Genomic DNA, 23,469 nt, shown 5'->3' with positions numbered 1-23,469 from the left:
TAATACATGCCCATCACGTACTACTATAGTGATGTGTTGTCACACTCACAATGTGGTATGTGTTGGAATATTACGGGCAGTAATTCAGATATCATTGCAGCATGTATTCAAATATTTCTGGCTGCATGGCTTAAATATCAGTGCAGTACAGATTATTTCTGGCAGTAGTTCCGATATCAGTGCAGTGTATATTGGAATATTTCAGGCAGTAGTTCAAATATCAGTGCAGTACGGAATATTTCTGGCAGTAGTTCAGATATCTGTGTAGTATATTGTTGCAGAAAAGATTCTGATCCATCCACCCACCTACACACCCACCTATCCATCCATCCATCCATCCATCTAATGAATACCTTGTAATGTAAATTATATTATTTTATTAGTTCTGAAGCTGCTACTATATAAATTTATTGAGCTCGATAAGTGCCATTTCATTATTTATCTCTCTTATGGACAGCCATTAAATTAATTTGTATCATAACCTGGTCACCTGATTGATTAGTAACAGTTGAATGATTGAAGGATGGATGGATTGCTTAATCAGTTGATATTCAGAGCTAAGACTTGTTTATTGCTGCTTTGCAATGCACTTTTTATATTGAAGAAAGAATTGTGCATTCTTTTAATCCCTAAATATTGTTTTAACCCAGAACTGTCACATGCTAAATTTATAAAACATTTGAGAATAATTTGAGAAAACAAAACTAGAATGAATAATGGTGAATGAAGAATGAATCAATCTTGTCTTTGAAACTTCTTAAAAAACATGTTAGTGTGATCTTCATTTAAGCTTCTGCAGCAACTTTGAATTCAGTTTTAGAAGATCATTGCATAACTCTAATCCGTCACATTTAAAGACTCCAATGGTCCTAAATGCTAAGGGTTCCAGTTGTGTATCAGTTGTGGCTCCTACATCATTTAAAGCTTGTTTGCTGGTGGAAGGTTTGTATATAATGACCAAAATCAATTGCACCATACATTTTTTCCCTAAAATTATATATCTTATATTGGCCACATTGACGTTTTTTTTAACCCAAAGTCTTATAAGGATGTCTAGTTTGTCCTGAATGAAAATGGCGCCAATCATACAATCAGTATTGCTGCCAGTGGCTAATTTTAAAATCTGATCACTCAGATATATTGGAGATGGTCTCAACACATTGCATTTAAAAAGAAGAAATGGTATTGTATTGAATTCCTGGAGATTCTTGTTGGCCAGGTGTGTCAGTCTTTTCATGGGACTCGTTATTTGCTTTACATATATTATTTGGTAACAGATTTTAAATCTTTGACATCTCAGTGATTTCATAGGTGGTCTGCATACGTTGACTGTTCAATTGTCAATCACTCCCAACACCTCCATGGCAGAGGTGCATAACGTGTGTCAGTGGGGTGACAAGGTGAGTCGCAAGGTATTTGATATTTGACCTTAGCACTTAAGTGTGGAGCAAGCATAGAGAGCATTAAATGGCTGGGAAAAAATAAATGCATGAACTTTACAATAGAAATTACAAAATTGTAAGCCAATAAACCTTTGGGTTGGAATGATGTTTAATTTTCTACTGTCATAGTATACTTACAGTTCATCCATACTTAATTTTCTACTGTCATAGTATACTTACAGTTCATCCATACATCTTTCATACTGTCATAGTATACTTACAGTTCATCCATACTTAATTTTCTACTGTCATAGTATACTTACAGTTCATCCATACTTAATTTTCTACTGTCATAGTATACATACAATTCATCCATACATCTTTCATACTGTCATAGTATACTTACAGTTCATCCATACTTAATTTTCTACTGTCATAGTATACTTACAGTTCATCCATACATCTTTCAAATTTTTTTCAGATACGATCCTGTCTGAAAAGGTTTAAGGAAGTGGAGCTGGAAAAACTTCTCTCTGAAATCAAACCAGGGTTTCAGATGTGAGTGGTTAAAAAAAAATGTGTTTTATTTAAACTTAGAAAGTGACTGTGGCTTTACCATCAATAGGTGAAATAGTTATTGTGATACACTCAGTTTTTCTGTCTATCCATCCATCTGGCCCTCAGTCTGTAACTAAATCTATATAGTAATTATACTTTTCAAAAGTGTATGTTGGAAATTTACTAAACTAGGTACATAGGATGCCCATGTCTTAATCATCCATTAGAGAGATGTAGTTTTGGGGTTCCAGGGATGGAGTCGGAGGTTATATGTACAAAAATTACATTGACAGTTTCTAAAAAAAATTTTTTTACCAGTCTTTAAATTTGCAGCCATTAATGCATGGACACTTGACAGATCCAACTAATTTGTGGTTACAACTTCTTGGTCAGAATAGGAAGGCAGAGATTATGTAATAAAATACCATTGAAGTAGCTCAATACAACTGCATTACATTCCACTAAGTGTTATGTTATTTTTGAATAGTAAGGATTAATGTATTTGTGCTACAGTATGAACAGTGGTTCTGCAAAATCTGTTTTCCTTTTCCATTTGTTCTGCTGTCTAAAATTGCATAACCAGTACTTTTTTTTTTGATGACAGTGTGCTTGGAAGATATTCAAGGGAATAAATATACAAAGGAAACTTCTGGAATGACAAAGAAAATAGAAAATAAATTTTAAAAACCACAAAAACCATTTGTACAGTATTTTATTTAGCCATCAACAATATTGCATACACTACTGCAACATTATTAATTGTACAGTGTTTTTGTTTGCCCAAAGCAACATTGTGCATACTGCTGCAACAAATATTTTTAATTTACCATATTTTTTATTTGCTCAGAACAATAGTGTAAACTACTGGAGCAAGCAACATGTTATGATGAACAGTGTTTGATTTTGCCCAGAGTATCATTATGTACACAACTGCAACAAACATTTTATGATGTACAATATATTGATTTGCCCAGAGCAATATTTTACACATTAATGTAACAAACATTTTTTGATATATAGTATTTTGATCTGCCCAGAGCAATATTGTGTACACTACTGCAACAAACATTGTTTGATGTACAAAATATTATTTGCCCAGAGCAATATTTTACACATTAATGTAACAAACATTTTTTGATGCACAGTACTTTGATTTGCATAGAGCCATATTGTGTACATTTCTGCAACAAATAGTAAGCAACATTTTTGCCACTGTTGGATGGAGTTTAATAGATATACATGTAGTAAATACTCAAGGTTTCAGAAAATAACTTAAGAAAGTAAGATAATTAAGCTTTTCATTGCATTCACCTCAAATACTGAATTCCATTTTTTTTCTTTTTCTTTTAGAGACCCTGAGATGCAAGTGAGTAGATTGGAACATCTTCCTTCCCAGCAATCTCTGCAGTACATCCTGGTTCGACTCATGAGTACAACAGCACTTCTAACCCAGATGGCTAACTACTGTGTCTACACCTTCCTGTATCCCTAATCTAATGTCGTTAGTGAAGTAAAACAGTACCTCCCATTTATCTTGACATTCTTGGGCCAAAAGTAATATTGTCAAGATAAGTGCTGGGGGTGGTGGCTGAAAAAAATCAAATTCTGCAGACAAGTGAAATGTTTCTGTAAAGAGCTGATCAGTCATTAGAGAGTATGATTTATAGATCACTCAACCTATACATTATGACAGGGCCTGAAAATTTCACTTCTGTCAAACTGGTTCAGGACCAGTAGGACCCTAAATTGCCTGGGTCTGCAGTAAGCAAATTCTAGTCTAACCAAAAAGTCTGACATTCAGATATTTTTACTGCAGTGCAATACCATAATGACAGACAGGAAAAATAATGAAATTGATGTAAATTCTGAGTTCAGACAACTACTTGATTGCTTTTTAATCAGAGAAATATTTTACTAACCATAACATTTTAAAACTTTAAAATCACATGATCATACCTTCTAAGGGTTGGATCCTCTCAGTGCTGAAGTTGACTAAAACTTCAAGTCTAAATGTACCAAACTAAAAGATATAAAACATCCAAACAAAAGTGAACACATTTTCCATTCAAAGCTTCTACTGCTCTGGTGGCCTAATGGTTAGAGCATCCACCTTGGATGTGGGAGGTCACGGGTTTGAACTCTGGTCAAGTCATACCAGAGACTTATAAAATTGGTAATAACAGCTGCCTTGCTTGGCTCTTAGCAGTAAGAGGTTAGTGTTAGGACTGGTCGGCCTGATGTCAGGATACTGTGACTGGGTGGGACATCATGCTACGTGTCTGTGGCATGATGCCCCAGTGCTAGACATCACTCTAAACTGCCACACTGCATACATTGTGGCAATATGACTGAAAAATTGTTAAAGCTACGTTAAAAGTCCAAATCACACACACACACACACACATTCAAAGCTTGTTCAGTGAAACAGATGGGAAAACACCCATGAATCAATCTCTCTGCAGTTATTAGCCCTAAAAGTAACAATTCACTTGAAAGAGTCTGTGGGCTGTTCCAGTAAAACACCTGGGATCCAGGAAAGGCACTTTTCATGTGGAGTACTCACCCATAGATGCAGTTCAGAATTTTATTATCATTTTAATATCATCATTGGCAGCTCAGTCTCAAGAGACCATGCTAGTAGCGCCCTTGGAGTGTCGTCTGTCTCTGGGGTTTTGGCAACGTCTGCTGTGGCTGTGCAGGCCTGTGTGCGAATGACAGTCCCTACTGCAGTTGGTGCAGATGTATTGGGAAGACTGAGTTGCTGTGGTTGCTGCCATGCTCTTCTCTCTCTGCTGCCAGCTGGCCTCTCCTAACATCAGCAACTGCTAAGGCCTTTTACGGACCGTCTGTCTCCAGGTGCCTCAGTCCTTGGCCTGCACTTTCCAGCTGTCGGGTGAAATGTTGCATGCCTTCATGTCCCTCTCACATCCTTGAAACAGTGGGTGACCGACTCTTCTGGTGCCAGTGGCCAGCTGTCTGTATAGGATGTCCTTTGGCAACGTCCCATCCTATATGCATCGGACATGTCCCAGCCCTTGAAGGTGGCATTTGCTCAGCATGTAGAACATGCTGGGGAATCTTGCATGCTGCAGGATCTCGCTGTATGGGACACAGTCTTGCCAGCTGATTTTCAGGATGCGTTTTAGGCACCATATATGGAAGGAGTTGAGCCGATACTCTTGCCTCATATAGGTGCTCCAGGTCTCACTTCCATATAGGAGGGTGCTGAGAACTCAGGCCTGGTAGACTTGGATTTTGGTGTGCTCTGTCAGTGCGTTGTTTTCCCACACCCTCTTCGTTAGTTGTGCCATGATGGTGTTTGCCTTTCCAAGCCTTCTGTCCAGCTCCTCATCGAGCAAGAGAGTGCTGCTGTTGTTGACTGCTTCCAGGGTGACACCATCGATTTTGTTAGAAGAGACAGTGGTGGTATCTTGCACACAGACGTTTGTCTTGTTCAGACTGATGGTGAACCCGAACTACTTGTAGATATCAGCGAAACAAACGGTCTCCCAGTCTCTGGAGGGCATCCTTGGTGTGGGTCACAAGAGCCACATCATCTGCAAACAGCATCTCCTTGATGAACACCGACTTCACTTTAGTCTTCAAGCATAGTCGTGCCAGGTTGAAAATCCTCCCATTGGACCTGTTGTGCAGATATATGCCATCAGTGGACAAGTCGAAGGCATAGAAAATTAGCAGGGAGAAGAAGATTTTGAAAAGGGCCAGCACCAGCATGCAGCCCTGCTTCATGCCACTGTTGATGGGGAAGGAGTCTGAGGTGGATCCTTCATACAGGACTGTTCCCTTCATATCGGCATGAAAAGAGATTATCATGCTGCAGAGTTTTGTGGGGCAGCTGATCTTACTGAGAAGTTCAAATAGGCCTTTCCTGCTGACCAGGTCGAAGGCCTTAGTGAGGTCAACGAACATCATGTAGAGTGGCTGATCTTGCTCTCTGCTCTTCTCTTGGAGTGGTTGGAGGAGGATCATGTCTGTTGTTGACCTGCCTGCTCTGAAGCCGCACTGAGATTCCGGGTACCCATGGTATGCCAGCAGCTGCAGCCTGTTGAGGATGCGTGCACTTTTCCAATGATGCTCTGGAGCGAGATCCTTCTGTAATTGTTAAGTCATTGTGGTCGCCCTTGTTTTTGTAAAGGGTCACAATGGTGACTTCATGCATGTCTTAGGGGACTGCTCATTCCTCCCAGCAGAGGCAGAGTAGCTCATGCAGCGGCAGAAGCAATGTCAGTTTCCCACGTTTGATAGCTTCAGGCATGATACTGTTGCTACCTGGTGCTTGGTTGTTTGGGAGGGAGTAAATGACTTTGCTGAGCTCCTCTGAATGGGCACTTTGTCGAGCTCCACCATGATGGGCAGTTTCTGTATGCTGCTAAGGGCCATAACGGTGACTGATGTTTCTCGGGAGTATAGTTCTGAGTAGTGCTCCACCCAACTGTTGCTCATGGTCTGTGATCTTTTCTCCCATCAGAGATTTCAGGGGAGGGGAGTCCCCTTTCACTGTAGGGCCTAGAGCATTCTTGATGCCACTGTACATACCTTGGATGTTTCCAGACTCAGCACTGCGCTGGATTCCTTCACACAGTTGCTGCCAGTACTCATTTGTGCACTGTCTGGCAATGCATTGGGTGATGCTTCGGGCACTTCTGAGGGCAGCAAGTATCCATTCATTGGGGCATTTTTTGTAAGCTATGAAGGCTTTTCCTTTGTCCTCAATTATTGGTTCCATCCTTGAAAGGTGTGCGTTAAACCAGTCCTAATTGGGCTGTTCCCTCTTGCCAAACATGGCTGTGCTGTAGATGGCACCCTTCATGGCATTCCACCTGGCTGTGGCATCATGCTCTAGCAGGTCCTGGAGAGCCTGATCCAGGTCAGACACATACTCCTCCACCTTGGAGGGGTCCGACATCTGCGCAGTGTTGATGCGAGGGCGAGTATTTGGTTTTGAGTGGCGTAGTGTGTGTGGCTATAGGTGCACTCTGCTGATGACAAGGGTATGGTCAGAGTCGCAGTCTGCACTATAGTAGCTTCTGGTGAAAAGACGATGTTCAGGGCAGAGCGCCTGGTGATGACCAAGTCTAGCTGGTGCCAGTGATGAGACCTGGTGTGTTTCCATGACACTTTTTGTTGTGACCTACACTTGACGAAGGTGTTTGTAATGCACAGATCTTGATAGTTGCATAGCTCCAGCAGTCTCTGACCTGGGGTGTTTCCATGACACTTTGTGTTGTGGATTACACTTAAAAGTATTTGTAATGCACAGGTCATGGTAGATGCACAGCTCCAGCAGTTTCGTTGGTGTTTCCAGTGCCATGATGTCCGAGGCAGGTAGGCCATGACTTGTGGTCCACACCTACTCTGGCATTAAAGTTGCTGAGGAGGAATAGTGGCTCATCTTCAGGGCATCCTTTGATCTGTTTGTCCAGCTGCAGATAGAACTGTTCTTTTGTGTCTTATGAAGACATGAGGGTGAGGGTGTAGACACTAAGGATGTTGACAGGACCTGCAGCAGTGGCAAGGCTTAGTGCCCACTGAGGGAGGCTCAACTGAGGCCAGGAGGGTGTATTTGATGGCTAAGCCCACTCTGTGCTGGCTTGGCACCTCAGGTTCTTGACCCTTCTAGAAGAAGCTGTAGTTTTCTTCTCTGAGGGAGCCACTGGGGGCGAGGCTGGTTTCCTGGAGGGCAGCTATGCTGAAATTTATTCTGGTGAGCTCTCTGTCAATGATGGCTATCTTCCTTGTGTCGTCCACCTCCCTGAGGTTGTCAGAGATGCCTGTGCACATGGTGCATACGTTCCAGCTTGTGAATTGAAAAGCTGGAGTCTTCGTTGGTTTCTTGTTTCTTTTGTCTGGTGAAGAATTTCCGTCTGCTTGTCATGTTGAGCAACACACTGAGCTCCAGACACCCACTGGAGCAGGCAGACATTGGTGGGCCAACACCTTACTGACCGGGAGCTGCCCAGCTTGAGGCAGGCGGTAGTTGCCAGTGGGACACGATGATCCTTCTCACTTTCAAAACTGACCCTTGGCGCCCCTTCCCTATGCCAATTGGGTGGGACTTATAACCCAAAGACTGCTAGGTTCAGTGTTGTTTCCTAACTCAGGAGTGAGGCTGGAATGGCCTTTCCAGGGTGCAAGCCTGGGCGTAGAGTATGGAGATCCTGGGCTGCTCAGACGTCAGGATCACCCTCTCATCCATGCTGGTGGGGTCCAAAGGAATGCTGAGCATGATGTTTGGCACGAGTTTTGATGCAGGAGCTACCAGAAGGAAGTTGTAGTTGACACCCAGCTGCCTTAGGGGCTCCACTCCAGATTTTCTGTCCGGGTTTACTCCCGTAGGCTTTCCTTCTCCCGAAGATATCCACAAGGCAGTGGAGCCATCATCCAATGGCAGGGACTTGGTGGGTTTGGCATCAGGGTTTCATTCTCGTATATGAACTGCATGACAGGGCTAACGATCTCCATCTGCCCAGGTTTGGAGTCAGAGTTTTCCTTCTCTTAGACTGGCTGCCTGCCAAGGCTAATGAGTCCAGTCTGCCCACCCAGTTTTACTGCCAGGCACTCAGTTGTGCCACACAGCAAGATCTGTGAAAACAGGGGGCCCTGCATGAAGGTGCTGCTATAAACACAATAGTGTAGGAGAGGCCATATGCAAGTAACTTCCTGCCCAGCAGAGCCGGACAGTGGTCCCATTGTGATCACTACATCTGGAAAGGAGAGGCTATGAGAGACACTTCACTTTCTTTTGGCGAGTGGGACGTCTAGCCCAGACCACACACACAGACCATTTTAATATGAACTCTGTGAAATCAAAGTATCCTGGCATATATTTTTAAAAACTGCCTTCCCTTTGTACCATGTATGTTTAAATGGAACAGCTATGAGTTATCTCTGACTTTTTATGCCCCATTTTAATTATTTTAACATTTTTGCTGTCAGAATATCAAAAATGGGATAGGAAAGGTCAGAGAAAACTCAGAATACTTAACAAATTGCTCAGCATCAGATGAACTTTGCCTTTGCCCTCAGAGTATACAGTATGTGTCAAATGTTTTTCCACTCAGAGTATATAGTATGCCAAATGCTTTAGCCCTCAGAGTATAGTGTATGTGTCAAATGCCTTGGCCCTCAGAGTATACGCTATGTGTCAAATGTTTTTCCCCTCAGTATACAGTATATGTCAAATGCCTTGGCCCTCAGAGTATACAGTATGTATAAAATGCCTTGGCCCACAGGGTATATAGTATGTGTCAAATGCCATGGCCTTCAGGGTATATAGTATGTGTCAAATGCCAGGGCCCTCAGAGTATATAATATATGTCAAATGCCTTGGCCCTCAGAGTATACAATGTGTCAAATGCCTTGGCCCTCAGAGTATACAGTATGTATAAAATGCCTTGGCCCTCAGAGTATACAGTATGTATAAAATGCCTTGGCCCTCAGAGTATACAGTATGTGTCAAATACCATGGCCCTCAGAGCATATAGTATATGTCAAATGCCTTGGCCCTCAGAATATACTGTATGTGTCAAATGTCATGCTTTTTCAGAAAAAAGCAGCCCATGTGCTGTGTTCTCATCATGACAGAAATCACCTAGTCCTGGTCCGTCGGTCATGGTGAATTACTTGGTACACACTCAGCTTTGCAAACGTTCAGGGAATCGGGGACTTAACAGTTGAGATGGGGTATATTTATTTACTATCAACATTCCAAACTGGTGCAAGTATTATGCTCTTTGCTTGTTCATATGCTATCTATGGATCAGTTATACAACTGAATGTACCATTGAATAAGGCACTTAAACAATTGACTGATCCTGGGTATGCCATACATGTGGAAAAATATAAATGAACTCTTCTCATTACAATCAACCCATGGCCAAGCCTTTTCCCATTGATCCTTGTAAGTCTGATAATATATATGTTTATAATAATTTCCATTCTTTTTGTACATGGGATATTTAAAGCCCTGCTATGCAACACATCTTGTAGCAGATGAACTTCCTGTGGCTTATTCTTGCCTTCTGCCATGCTTAAACAAACTTGTAGAATGTAGATTTTAACATACGGTAATCCGATACTATTAATGATGAAAATCAAGGTTAGACTGGTGATTGTCAGATTGCTCAATTTGCAGATTTCCAGTCAAATTCCAGTCTGTCACTCACTTTCAATCAACTTCTGCTTGTATCAGTGCACTTTAATGGTTCTTTTCAGATGTGTTACAGATTTAAAAGGGCATTGTCTTTAATTTAACAAAAGATAAGAAATATTAAAGGTCCAAAAGGCTAGTGCTGCTTATATAGGACTGGTTCGCAGCTTTAAAAAAGTCTGTCCTGGACCATGGGCCACTATAATTTTCAGGCCCTGTTTATGGCTTGGAAGATTTCCGCTAGTCTCACTTTTAAAGACAACATTGTGATCCAAGACATAATCAAAAGGATTTAGCTTCACAGAGACAAGATTTGAATTTGGTGGGTTTGGTGGCTGCTAATCAGATGGCCGTCAGACTCAGCTGATGTCAGCATAACCTCTTAATGGGTGGTAATTTCACACTTTCATTGGATTTGCCTGCAGATTTTATTGGTAAGAAGCGTTAAATAATTCTCTACTTAGCTGGGTACAGTTGTCATGGATCACATGACTGTCATTCTTGCAGCTCTAAAGTTACAATAGCAGGCTGCCCTTATACAGCAAATCCAACCTTTCTTCCCTTGAAAAATGCCCACTGAGATAGGAAGTTCAGCATTCCCTCTGCCTCCTACCAATTCTCATAAAATTAATGTGATCAGGGAATATACTGAAAAGAGAGGGAGTGAATATAATTTTTAAAAAAAATGTTTCTCTAAGAATACTTAGAGCAAATCACACAACAATAAAACCCTCCCAGCCTCCAATGCAGGCATCCTATTCAGTGTATCCTTTTCTAAATATGTATAGCAAACTGAACAACTGCACTTCTGATACATTTCTGTAATTACTATTATTTCATGTGGCAGTAAAATTCATTGGAAGATATGATGTTTTGGAAAAAGATCTGATTCTCAGAGCAGTAATAATAATAATAACAACATATACCAATGGTATCCAGATGTATAACTGTGCAAGAAATTTTCCTTAACCCAAAACCAGATGTTGCCAGATGCAGCTAAGGATAGGATCTTTTATTCCTCAGCACCTCCTATTTGTCAGCCTTGTCAGTCGGATATGGTAGGTCAACCTTTTAATGTCATTTGTCAGTCAGATATGGTCAGTCAACATTTTAATGTCATTTGTTAGCCTTGTCAGATATGGTAGGTCACATTTTAATTTCATTTGTCAGCCTTATCAGTCAGATATGGTAGGGCAACATTTTATGTCATTTTTCAGTCTCGTCAGTCAGATATGGTAGGGCAGCATTTCAAAGTCATTTGTCAGTCAGAAGTGGTAGGGCAACATTTTAATGTCATTTTGTGGCCATGTCAGTTAGATACTGTAGGGCAAAATTTTAGTGTCATTTGTCAGCCTTGTCAGTTAGATATGGTAGGGCAACATTTTAATAATCATTTGTCAGCCTTATCAGTTAGATATGGTAGGGCAACTTTTAAAGTCATTTGTCAGCCTTGTCAGATATGGTGGGGCAACATTTTAAAGTCATTTTTCAGTATTGTCAGTTAGATATGGTAGGGCAACATTTTAATGTGATTTGTCAGTCTTGTTAGTCAGATAGGGTAGGTCAACATTTTAATGTCAATTGTCAGCCTTGTCGGTCAGATATGGTAGGGCAACATTTTAAAGTCGTTTGTTAGCCTTGTCTGTTAGATATGGTAGGGCAACATTTTAATGTCATTTGTCAGTCAGATGTGGTAGGGCAACATTTCAATGTCATTTGTCACCCTTGTCAGTCAGATATGGTAGGTCAACATTTTAAAGTCATTTGTCATTCTTGTTAATCGGATATGGTAGGTCAACATTTTTATGTCATTTGTCGGTTGGATTGGGTTAGGCAACATTTTAGTCATTTGTCAGATATGGTAGGTCAGCATTTTAATGTCACTTAAGTTTTTGAGATTAGTAGTATTTTCTCTAAAACCCTTATTTTTGGGCATTTAATCACAGTTCTACATAGAAGTGTGAAAAGAAAACAGATTCCTTGTTAATATATAATTTTGATTTTGTTCTTCAAAGTCCCTTATGACATGGAAATGTAGCATTCTGATTTGATCTAGAGTCAGTAGTGTATAAACCACTCACCCTATTCATTTCCTCTTCTGTCAGTACGAATCATGCCCCCAGGTCATGGAGTCAAGAATTATATAGGGCCTACAGTTTGGTTAAGGTTTTTTTATTTATATTTTCATGACCAATTCACTTCACATTTGGAATACAATGTCATCACAGTCTGACATCATGTATTTCACCACTACTGCTCACATGTCATGTCCCATTGTGTTTGTCTGTGTGTATATTCATGCATGCAGATTTGGTTAAAACATTTTCCATCACATACATCATAGTAATCCATTACCCAGTTCATGTCACATATAGAATATAACATCATCACATGTTCCCCTTTCTCTCAGAACTACTTCTGCCCAGGGTGTTGCCCATGATTGGGCCATGTAGTCAAGAGTTACATTGGATACATATTTTGGATAATGGTACACTGGATACATATTTTGGATAATGGTTCTGCTTGAAGATTTTTAGTTCTACTGCTATAAACAAGAAGAGCTTCTTATGGGATGATCCATTGTCTATCATTCATCTCTCCATTTTCACAAGTTTGTTATCGCTACTCCTAATAAAGGATTGTTACCATGAAACTAGACACATGCAGATTCACATACATGACAACTGCTTTTGGCATAATCATTATGCTTTTTCCCACCTAATTATGTCATACACTCACCAATATATGGATTATGCTTTTTGTTTCTTTAAAACAAGAAAAATACAGTGAGGGCTATTCCATTTAAACGTACCACTACCCCATGGACGGCAAAAAAAAAAACTTCCATGCATGGTCATCAATAAACAGTAATCACTTTTGTGCCATGTCATATTAAAGATGCATGGCCATGGGTGTCCAAAATTCACTGCTATGACTGGTGGTGGTAGAATAAAATCACTTATATGGGTGGTCACCCATTTTTGAATGTGCCTTCCTCCCCCCCCAGGGGTATGTTTAAATAGAATAGCCCTGATAAAAAGTGGTGTTTTTCATTTTTATTATCATCTCTTTAGTCCCACACATCATATAGCTATGAGAATATTCCCCCCCTCCAAAAAAAAAGAAGACTGCTGTGTAAGAATAGCATAAGAGTACATTTCTCCATCATAGACCTCCATGTTCATTCCTTATTTTCTATTTATAGCAGCACGATATGGCACATTTCCAAGAAAGTAGATAGGTTTCTTCAATTTGAAAACTTGTCCAACTTATACATCATATTTTGATAGCATATTTAGGTAGTGAACCAGTTTATATTTTTAAAAAATGGTGCAGGATGTTAAGTAAAACAGGCTTTTGTTAGTGTGACTTGTAAATGTTATATGACCGGAAGATGTTAAAGGAAAGGGATCTTTTTAATGCTAGAAACAAATCAGATTAGAAAAAGAACAATAGCCCTTTACAAATTTTTAAAGGAAAACTATGAAAGTGATTTAATTGAGCATTCAGACTGATTACATTATCATGCTCATTGCAGAATTTTGGACTTGCCATTCATCGAAAGTTAGACCTGTAGACTACGTAGAGTGAGTGTTATATATAAATGATTTGTTAGTATGTGTTGTGATTGTAAATTTGTACTTATATTCAAGGATTTTACCCATTTTTGAAAAGAATTTTAACCAGATGCAGATCCAGGTTAGTAGCAAAATTAAATGTTCAATTTTCATAAACTTTCCTGTACTTAAGTTATGTTATATAGATTAAATTTTTTATGCAAAATTGCACTTTTATGTCACTTACCTCTCTAGGAGTTGGCATATATGCATTCATCCCATGGTCTAATTAGCTCTAGATGAAAATGGTGCTGCTTGCAAATCCAATATGGCTGCCACAGTGGCATCTTGAAAATCTTGTTATCGCTACTCCTCCAGAATGGATAGTCATGTCAACATGAGGTTTTCACTAATATACATCATTTGATGTCTGGTTGGTCCTAAATGGAAATACTGCCGATCTTGTGTTCAACATTGCCACTACAGCAGCCATTTAGAAAATCTTCTCACTACTCTCCTGCATGGATGGTCATATCAACATGAGGTTTTCACTAAAATAATTCTTAAGATGTCTGGTCAGCTCTAGATGAAAATGGCTGAGATCTGATGTCCAGTATACCCACTACAGTGGCCATTTTGAAAACTTTGTTATAGTTACTCCTTCCACATGGATGGTTATATTAACATTGGTTGTCATAGAAAGACTTTTTATTGTGTCTAGTTGGTTCCAAATGAACATGATTTAAATCGGATGTCCAATATGGCCACCATAGTGGGGTTTTCACTAAAGATGTTTTATGTTGTCTTGTTGATCCTAACTGAAAATGGTGTAAATCAGATGTCCAATATGGCCACCACAGTTGGGTTTTTACTACAATACTTTTTATGATGTTTAGTTGGTCCTAAATGAAAACTGCAACCTTCTTGAAAATCTTGCTGTTACTACTCCTGAATGTATGGTGATAACAGATATGAGATTTTCAGTCAAAAACTTCCTACAGTGTCTACTTGATCCTAAATGAAAAAGAGCACCAATCTTATGTCCAATACGGCCACCTCTTTAGCCATCTTAAATCTTTTTGTCACTACTCCTGAATAAAAGGTCATATTGATCAAAATTTTCACCAAAAATCTTTTTATCTTGTCTAGTTGATCCTAAATGAAATAGTGCTGATCTGTGGTCTAATATGACTGCCACTGGTGCCAGCTTGAACATTTTGTTATCACTATTCATGTCATCATGGTTTTTTTTCACAAAAAAGACTTCTTATAGTGCTTTATTGATTTTAAATTAAAATGGTGCTGTTCTGACATTCAGTAAATGGTCGTCTTGTGGAAGCTAATTCTCTTAAAGAGAAAGTTATTATGATGTAGGATTTACATCAGACAAGTGCTTATGGTGTCTGCTTGGTCCTAAATGAAAATGATTAACTCTGAATATGGCCCTTTTGGTGGCTACATTGAAAATATTGGTATCTCTACTACCAGACCACTGGGTCAGTGTTGTTTTGGTATGGCAGCCCACTTAAACCATTTGTGGACATTCCACCATCTCATGGAGACACTGGTATTGTCTGTGGTGATCATTCCCTGGCAGTAGCTGGTACTAGACTTTGGCACCATAAGTCAGGTGTCCCCTGACCACATCTCCAGCTCAGGCATAACCTCAATGCATACAGTCCACCACTAGTATGGCGATTTTTCTTCGCAATATATCCAATTCCGGTCCCAAAGCATGGAAAGCCTAGACCTAGTGATGTCTTAATGGTATCAACTGAAATGGCCTTCTGGCCTCCTTTGTCCATGATTGAGGGTTGAGTTCTGGCCTACTTGACTATTGTTATTTTATTTAGATGTTTATTTAAATTTGAGTTCAGGTCTTAGCCTTGAGTACAGCCTTAGAATTTTCTGGAAGCGAACATTTTAACATTATTTGATGGAATTTTCCATTGAAGGTGACCTACATAAGGGCATTTTGTGGTGTAATTGGTCAAGTGACACTGTATGAAGGAGGTCAGGTAAATAATTCTTCATTCCTATTTTAATATCAGTCTCTGGAATTGCTTTTATTTGTATTCAGTTATAATTTTAGAGGAATCATTTATTTCAGTTATTCATTTCAGTTACAAAGTGCTTAATGACTTGGATTAAGACTACTTTGGGATTCTTAGGGACTTGTTCAAAGACATTTTGGATTACATTGTGGTAGATCAAGACTATTGGTACATCAACTCATTCAATGCTATTGGTATATGACCACATTCAAGACTATTGGAATTCGTTTGGGATATTCTGTACTTTGGACTTGTGATAGAACATTTAGGATTTTTTTGCATTTAATTCACAGTACTGTAAGTTCATTTTTAAATTTTCTCTTTGTGTTCTATGGAAATAAATTGTTTGTTTAATTTTACAAAACTTGTTGGTTTTGCTTCTTTCTGCTCCTTAGTTCAGGGCTAGTGCAATGCAGTCTACATGTGAGCAGTGTGCTTGCCTGTTTTCAGAATACCACTGAATCCGACAATACAAAAATATTTTTATTTGGTCAGATTTACTGTTCTTTACATGTTTCCAAAGTTTGAACACAGATTGGAGGTGGTTTGGTGCCAAATGTTTGTTTCACACAGAGTGCCATATTGCCTCATGCTGGCCGTGCATAATTTAAGACCATGGAGTTATGATATAGGCCAAAAAAGGGACGTCTCTAACCCATCTAAATTTCAGCTTGAATCTACAGAATGCTTTAGTCCATTGTTTGGAGTGAAATGTTCCAAGGGTTCTGACATGGTTGATTGATGCACCCATTGAACCAAATTCTAGTGTTCGTGACTCAAGTCTCTTTAAAGACCTGCTTCCAAGTTACCTTAGCTACAGCAGGCAGAATCAGTGAAGATACAGGTCTTGTCAATCAACCCAAACTATTTACAGTTCATTTTGTCTCATGTTGGTTTCCGCTTTCATCTCCAAAACACTGAAATCAGCCCTTTATCTTCACAGCACTGTCTTGTTAGGACTGTAAAACCCAAGAGTGTCTAAAGGATCTGGTCAGAACTTTAAAAAAAATGGTACAAGAAGCAAACAGAGCCTATAAAAAGAGGATATTTTGTTTGTTCTTACCACTCAGTGAAGGAAGGGATATTTCCACTCTGTCGTTCTTGATAGGAATATTTGGCTGATCAGCCTAAAAATGTCAAATTGTGAATCCCTTTTCAAATGTCATTTTTTTATAAATCAGAACTTTTAAAAAGATATAAATAATGTTTTGGTGTGATGAAATTATCATATTCCTTTCAGAGTGATCTGTTTGTCCCATTGTGTCTTTTGGGTAACCTTTATGTAAGTTGTCTTTCTGTCTTCCCACTTTCAGGGTGATTCATAAGTCCCTTTGTGCCTTGGTGAAAGAACAATGACAGTTTGACCTATTATCTTCCCATTTTCAAGGTGATCTTTAAGTTGCCATGTGCTTGCATGGAAAACCTGTATGCTAAGTTGACATCTTGTCTTCCTGTTTTCAGGGTGATCTGTAAGTCACTGTGTGCCAGCATGGGAAAACTGTATGATAATTTGACCTCCTGTCTTCCTGCTTTGGCCAAAACTGAAGTTTCATGGGTGAGCTTTTTCATTTTCATGATCAAATGTCTGTGTCATTTCTTTTAGAAATGGCATTTTTCATCTTTAAAGGTGGAATATTTATTTGGTAACAAATTCAAATACACTCAGCATCTCAGAATTATAGAATTGGGTAGGGGTGCATGAAAAGCTAGTCACTTGTTTTATAAACAATCTTACTTACAGTTATATTTGCACTATCAGTCACCAGGGTATTAACATTTTCAGATGGTGACCAGTTTCAATGGAAACAATTTGGTGTTTGAAAATTTTAATTTCGTCCAATAGTCTGTCATATTTTGCCTTCTACCTAGTGTCACTTGATTTCTAAAAGATCACAGACCATGTGTAATTTAGCATTAAATAAAAAATGTTACTTTTTAAAGAAAAAATCTTGAGAAAGATAAACATTATCAAAGAAAATACTAATAGGTGTTAGTTAATTGGTGAAGACTGTACTGTTTAATTAGAAGAACATTTGGAAAAGTTTTCAAAGTGCAGCTCTTTTTTGGCACACCTAGTAAATTTATTGACTTTGGAAATGTATAGGTTTGAGCTATTGATGTAAAGTAGTTTGCATGTTATCTTGTATTTTAAGCATCAACAAGGATAAATTATATGGGTGGATTCATCCATTAAACCTTTACCCTTGCGATTATGATGTAGTGTGATAATTTGTGGATTCATCCATTAAACCTTTACCCTTGTGACTATGATGTAGTGTGATAATGGGTGGATTCATCTATTAAACCTTTATTCCCTTGCTATTAAAATGTAATGTGGTAATGGGTGGATTCAACACTATAAACTGCCACACTGCAGACATCGTAGCGATATGACTGATTTTTTTAAAAAGCTATGTTAAAATTCTAAAACACACACACACATCCATTAAAGCTTTATTCTTATCATTAGAATATGGTGTTATAATGGGTGGATTCATCCATTAAACCTTTACCATTGCCATTATGATGTTGTGTGATAATGGGTGGATTCATCCATTAAACCTTTACCCTTGCCATTATGATGTGTGATAATGGGTGGGTTCATCCATTGTACCATTTCCCTTGTCATTATGATATAGTGTGATAATGGGTGGATTCATCCATTAAACCTTTACCATTGCCATTATGATGTTGTGTGATAATGGGTGGATTCATCCATTATACCTTTACCCTTATCATTAAATTGTAGTGGGCTAATCAATTGTTGTCCTTTATAAGCTATTTGTATAAAAAAAACAGACTGTGGATACCATAATTTAAAAGGCAGACTGATATTTAATGAAACATTAGCTGCAAATGTTGGTACCACAAAAAGGCTGCAAATTTTAGTACCACAAAATGACAGACTAGATATTATTTAATCATATGGTACCACAAAAGGAAATTTTCAGTAATATACTTCATTTGCTGACAGATGTTATTAGCTTTTAATTCATTTACAAACAGTAAAAGTTGACTTTATCAAGAAGGAGCAGATAACAAAATTTTTTTAAAAAACTTTCCTTGGTTCATAATAAATATTCATTTGCTCTATCCTCTTTTCTGAAGCCACCCTTCCTGCATCTATGCAGTAAGCATTTCTGGTCCACATGGTCTGTGGGCAAGGGTTAGACTTTATAATATACACAATCGGAGAAAAGCTTAAGAATTAAGGAAGTACAGATGTAAGTGATCATTATGATTAATTGATTGCTCTAGGAAGGAAGCTTTGGGCAGAGTGTAATGCTTGACTTGCAATCACTTGTTTGAATAACCACATGCTTTTTTGTACATACTGGTTTTGATATATAAAATGATAATAACACTAAATTTTATAACAATGATAAAACATTTATTATTATTTGGATCAGAATACTTATTTGCTCAATAATTAGGATTTCTGTCAACAATTTTGTTCACCTCCACATGTTCTAGATGTGTTACATGTAGTTTTTCACTTAGTGATATTGATCAACCAACATGTTCTGTTTTGACTTTGATATGGACCTGGTCCAACTTCTAACATCATATACACATAAATCGGATCCAAGTTCAAACTGCACAGGCACAGGTATGCCATCACACTGGCAGATCAGGGTCCCTACAGTTTTTTTTGGATTAATCAGTAGAACAAACAACATAGACTATGATCTGTCCGCACATTATGCAGCATCAGATTTCAGATTATGATGTTTGCAGTCGGACCCAACATATACACAAATCAGTGCAGTAGTTATGTTGGTGTGGATGCATTCAGCAAGGTAACATGCCATACTTTGCACATAAGATGTAGGTGCTGGGGTACTTTTCTTCTGGAGTAGAGCAGTCCCCTTATGATTATTCCACTGAAAGATTAAATGGTCAGGTCATTCTGGTTTATCTTTGCCTTTTTGTATGTAAGTTAGAGATAAATACAAGTTAATGATAACAAGGACACAAAAATCATTTCCCAGTTTTTACCTAGTCTGAACTTCTGGCATAATTGGTATAATCACAGGCTAAAATTTGTCAGAGAAAAAGATCATTATAGGTATCACCTTCATAAAATTTTATAATATAGCTTGTGCCCTTTTAACAAGAAGCTGTTGCTTTCACACATACGTAATAGAGAAACAGGTTATGTATAATTATTGTTATTGATCCAGTTACCAGAGGGTGAGGAGTTGCCCCAGGACTTGATGACATGGCTGGCACAGATAATCCCATCACATGATGTACAGCAGCAGGATGTGACCAGGTGATGATTTTGAACTAATTTTAAAATGTTTGGAGAACAGGAATATGTGGTCTTAAACTGCATCAAAGTTAACAACTAATATTTCAGTCTTAATGGTTGTTTGTATTTACTTGCATGTTATATTGAGAAAAGTTTGATGATGAATATGTTTGGAACGACAAAGAAAATAGTTAAAAGAGGCCCAAGTTGACCTTACATTTCTCATCTGAAAAACATGGATGCCACTTTAAATGATGGGAAAAGTAATTTGTATATCATAGTGCTACTAGTCTCTAAATGACATCATCATGCATGATCATACATTTTGCATACACCATGCGATCTTAGTGTTCAAAATCAAACTTTCAATGGGACAATCATTATTTTGCAGGTTGCATACATTATTTTTACAATCTGTGTCAAATTGAGTGACTTTGTCACCTTCATGGACTTCATCTATTTAAGACCACATTACACCATTATATTGTTGACGTCATGTTGTCATTTATGAGTTAGCACATAATGTGATTGGGTAAGTATTCTCAGAGAAACATAACTTACAGAAACATTTGCTTTCTCCTCCCCTGAGTTTTCCAATACCTGTAATTAACTAGCCATCTCACATATTCTTGTGCCTCTTGAGTGAGTTCCTGACTCCAATGATTCTGTCACACTTACTGGCAAAGAATGTGCAGTCCAGCTCCTACCTGTTTTGTTGTCCCACACCCATGACTCTCAGAAAGGATTGAACTTAATGCTCACAAAGTGGGAGGTGGAGATATATAAAAAGTCAGACTCCCCTAGCTTTTGCTTCATGCTCTTCCTGGTACCAAACATCATTGTGAAACTGCAGTTCAAGCTGGAAATAACATAGTACTAGAGGTGCACTGTATACTGGTTTACTGCTGTATTTTTTTCCGGTAGTACATACCACAGTACATTTTTACTGTACCATTACCTTGATGATTTCTGTTAGCACTGAATGCACAGACATGCCCAAATAATCTTGTTACAAATTGAATTATATTAACAGCATGTTTTCATCTTTCATGACAAAATAATTAAAAAAGTTATTACTATTATTACAAGTATAATTATATTTAAAATCAATTAATCTCATGTTTGACAGGTGTCACGTCTGCCAAAGTGATATCCAAATGTGATTTTGTGAAAGATTTTGGGCCAAATCCAACATTTTGAAAATTTTTGAAAAATTTCAGGAGAACATTTAATTTCTGTTTGAATTTTAGATAATTTCTCTAGTCCACTAAATATATTGCACTGGTGTTAGCATCCCACTCAGTTTCCCTGACAAGTATAGCTAGTAAATTATAGGCTTTCATGTCAACATTTCTTTTTTTATCGACAAGCTCTCTAGTGTCAGAACGATGTCTTTCACATGGTGTCGGCTATATTGTAAGCTTAGTCATCAGATTATAACTTATACAACAAATACACACAGCAAATTCATGTAACATTTAATTTTTGGGGGAGGGGGGTCTGTGAAATTAGTTGATATTATTTTTAGAACATGTACAATCAGTAGTGTGTCATAATTTCATTTGAACATATTTTTTTCTTCTCAATTCACAGACAAATGCAGGAATTTGAGCAGAGAAGTAGAGATGCAAATAATGAAGACCAAAAAATCATACATGATGAAAGAGGAAACAACAGTCCATTCACAAAGCCTGAACAGTCAAGTGTTTGTACACTTGAAGACATTGGAGGTAAATAATAAACAGCCATTAAGACAGACTTAATAATAATGTAGCTCAGGTTATGTACAGTAGAATATTATCTTAGTGTCATTTAAATTTTTTGTACACTAGTAAAAACACCATATATGTGCAAGATGCATTTTTTTTAAATCTATGATCAACAAAATCTATCTTACTTTGCATTGTGGTACTCATTGTGAAAAGCAGTTTTGCACATTCAGTTTTCTCACCTTGAAATCACAACAATTTTTAGGTTTTAAAATTCTTGAGTTACATGATTATGTTTAGAAATACACCTTGACTATAAAAGTAAAGGACAAAATAATTTCATAGGAAATAGCAAAATAATTATAAGATATTATGATGAAGGGGACTACAATGAACATTGATGATCCAGATGCTCATTATAAGATGACATGTATGAGGAGGGATTATGCTATGACCCTAACATTGTTAGCACAGGCATCAAGATAGCAATGATTATGCTATGACCATGGCATTGTCAGCATAGGCATCAAGATAGCAATGATTATGCTATGACCATGGCATTGTCAGCTTAAACATCAAGATAGGAAGGATTATGCTATGACTATGGCATTGTCAGCATAGGCATCAAGATAGCAAGGATTATGATATGGCCCTGGCATTGCCAGCATAGGCATCAAGGTAGACAACAAGGATTAAGCTATGACCCTGGCATTGTTATCATATACATCAAAATAGACAGTAAGGATTATGCCATGATCCTGGCATTGTCAGCATAGGCATCAAGATGGATAGTAAGGATTATGCAATGACCCTGACATTTTTAGCGTAGGCATCAAGATAGCAATGATTGTGCTGTGACCCTGTCATTGCCAGCATGTGTATCAAGCTAGCAAGGATTATGCACTGATGCTGGAATTGTCAGTATAGGCATCACAATAGCAAGGATTATTCTATGACCCTGGCATTATCAGCATAGGCATCAAGATAGATAGCAAATATTATGCTATTACCCTGGCATTATCAGCTTAGGCATCAGTATAGCAAGTATTATGTGATTACCCTGGCATTGTCAGCATAGGCATCAAGATAGATAGCAAGAATTGTGCTATGACCCTAGCATTATCAGCATAGGCATCAATATAGACAGCAAAGATTATGCTATGACCCTAGCATTATCAGCATAGGCATCAATATATCAAGAATTATGCTATGACTCTGGCATTATCAGCATAGGTATCAAGACAGGAAGTATTATGCTATGACCCTGGCATTATCAGCATAGGCATCAATATATCAAGGATTGTGATATGACCCTGGCATAGGTTAAGTCTTATTGTTGTCTTGATAACCAAGGACATCTCAGAATTGAGTTCTCAGTCAAGTCCCAATGGCATCCATAATGTTTCAGTTTCACTTAATCTCATACCATCAGCAGCAGTTATCAACAGTCATCTCAGAACTGAGGGTTCTAATCAGTCCTACTGGCATCCATAATGGTTAGGTATCTCTAGTCCCAATGGCATCCATAATGGTTAGGTATCTCTAGTCCCAATGGCATCCATAATGTTTCAGTTTCACTTAATCTCATACCATCAGCAGCAGTTATCAACAGTCATCTCAGAGCTGAGGGTTCTAGTCAAGTCCTACTGGCATCCATAATGGTTAGGTATCTCTAGTCCCAATGGCATCCATGTTGGTTAGGTTTCTCTAATCAAGTGTCACTGGTCTCCATAATGGTTAGGTTTCTCTAGTCAAGTGTCACTGGCATCCATAATGGTTAGGTA

General features: G+C 38.3%; 1 protein-coding gene across 1 annotated transcript in view; it reads left to right on the top strand.

The window, feature by feature from the left end:
* Positions 1 to 23,469, top strand: part of LOC149804418 (uncharacterized) — a 42,055-nt gene that overhangs the window by 9,613 nt on the left and 8,973 nt on the right. The window contains exons 4-9 of the mRNA XM_089940060.1: positions 1,864 to 1,940; positions 3,291 to 3,422; positions 11,091 to 11,168; positions 17,183 to 17,276; positions 19,906 to 19,997; positions 21,570 to 21,706. Of these exons, the coding sequence (XP_089796186.1) occupies positions 1,864 to 1,940; positions 3,291 to 3,422; positions 11,091 to 11,168; positions 17,183 to 17,276; positions 19,906 to 19,997; positions 21,570 to 21,706 (610 nt within the window). The remainder of the gene's footprint in view (positions 1 to 1,863; positions 1,941 to 3,290; positions 3,423 to 11,090; positions 11,169 to 17,182; positions 17,277 to 19,905; positions 19,998 to 21,569; positions 21,707 to 23,469) is intronic.

The sequence above is a fragment of the Sinohyriopsis cumingii genome, chromosome 2 (assembly GCF_028554795.1).
Source record: "Sinohyriopsis cumingii isolate HCF-2022 chromosome 2, ASM2855479v2, whole genome shotgun sequence".
NCBI classification, from domain to species: Eukaryota; Metazoa; Mollusca; class Bivalvia; order Unionida; family Unionidae; genus Sinohyriopsis; species Sinohyriopsis cumingii.
The sequence above is the reverse complement of the archived record's forward strand: the minus strand, read 5'-3'. Positions and strand labels throughout refer to the sequence as shown.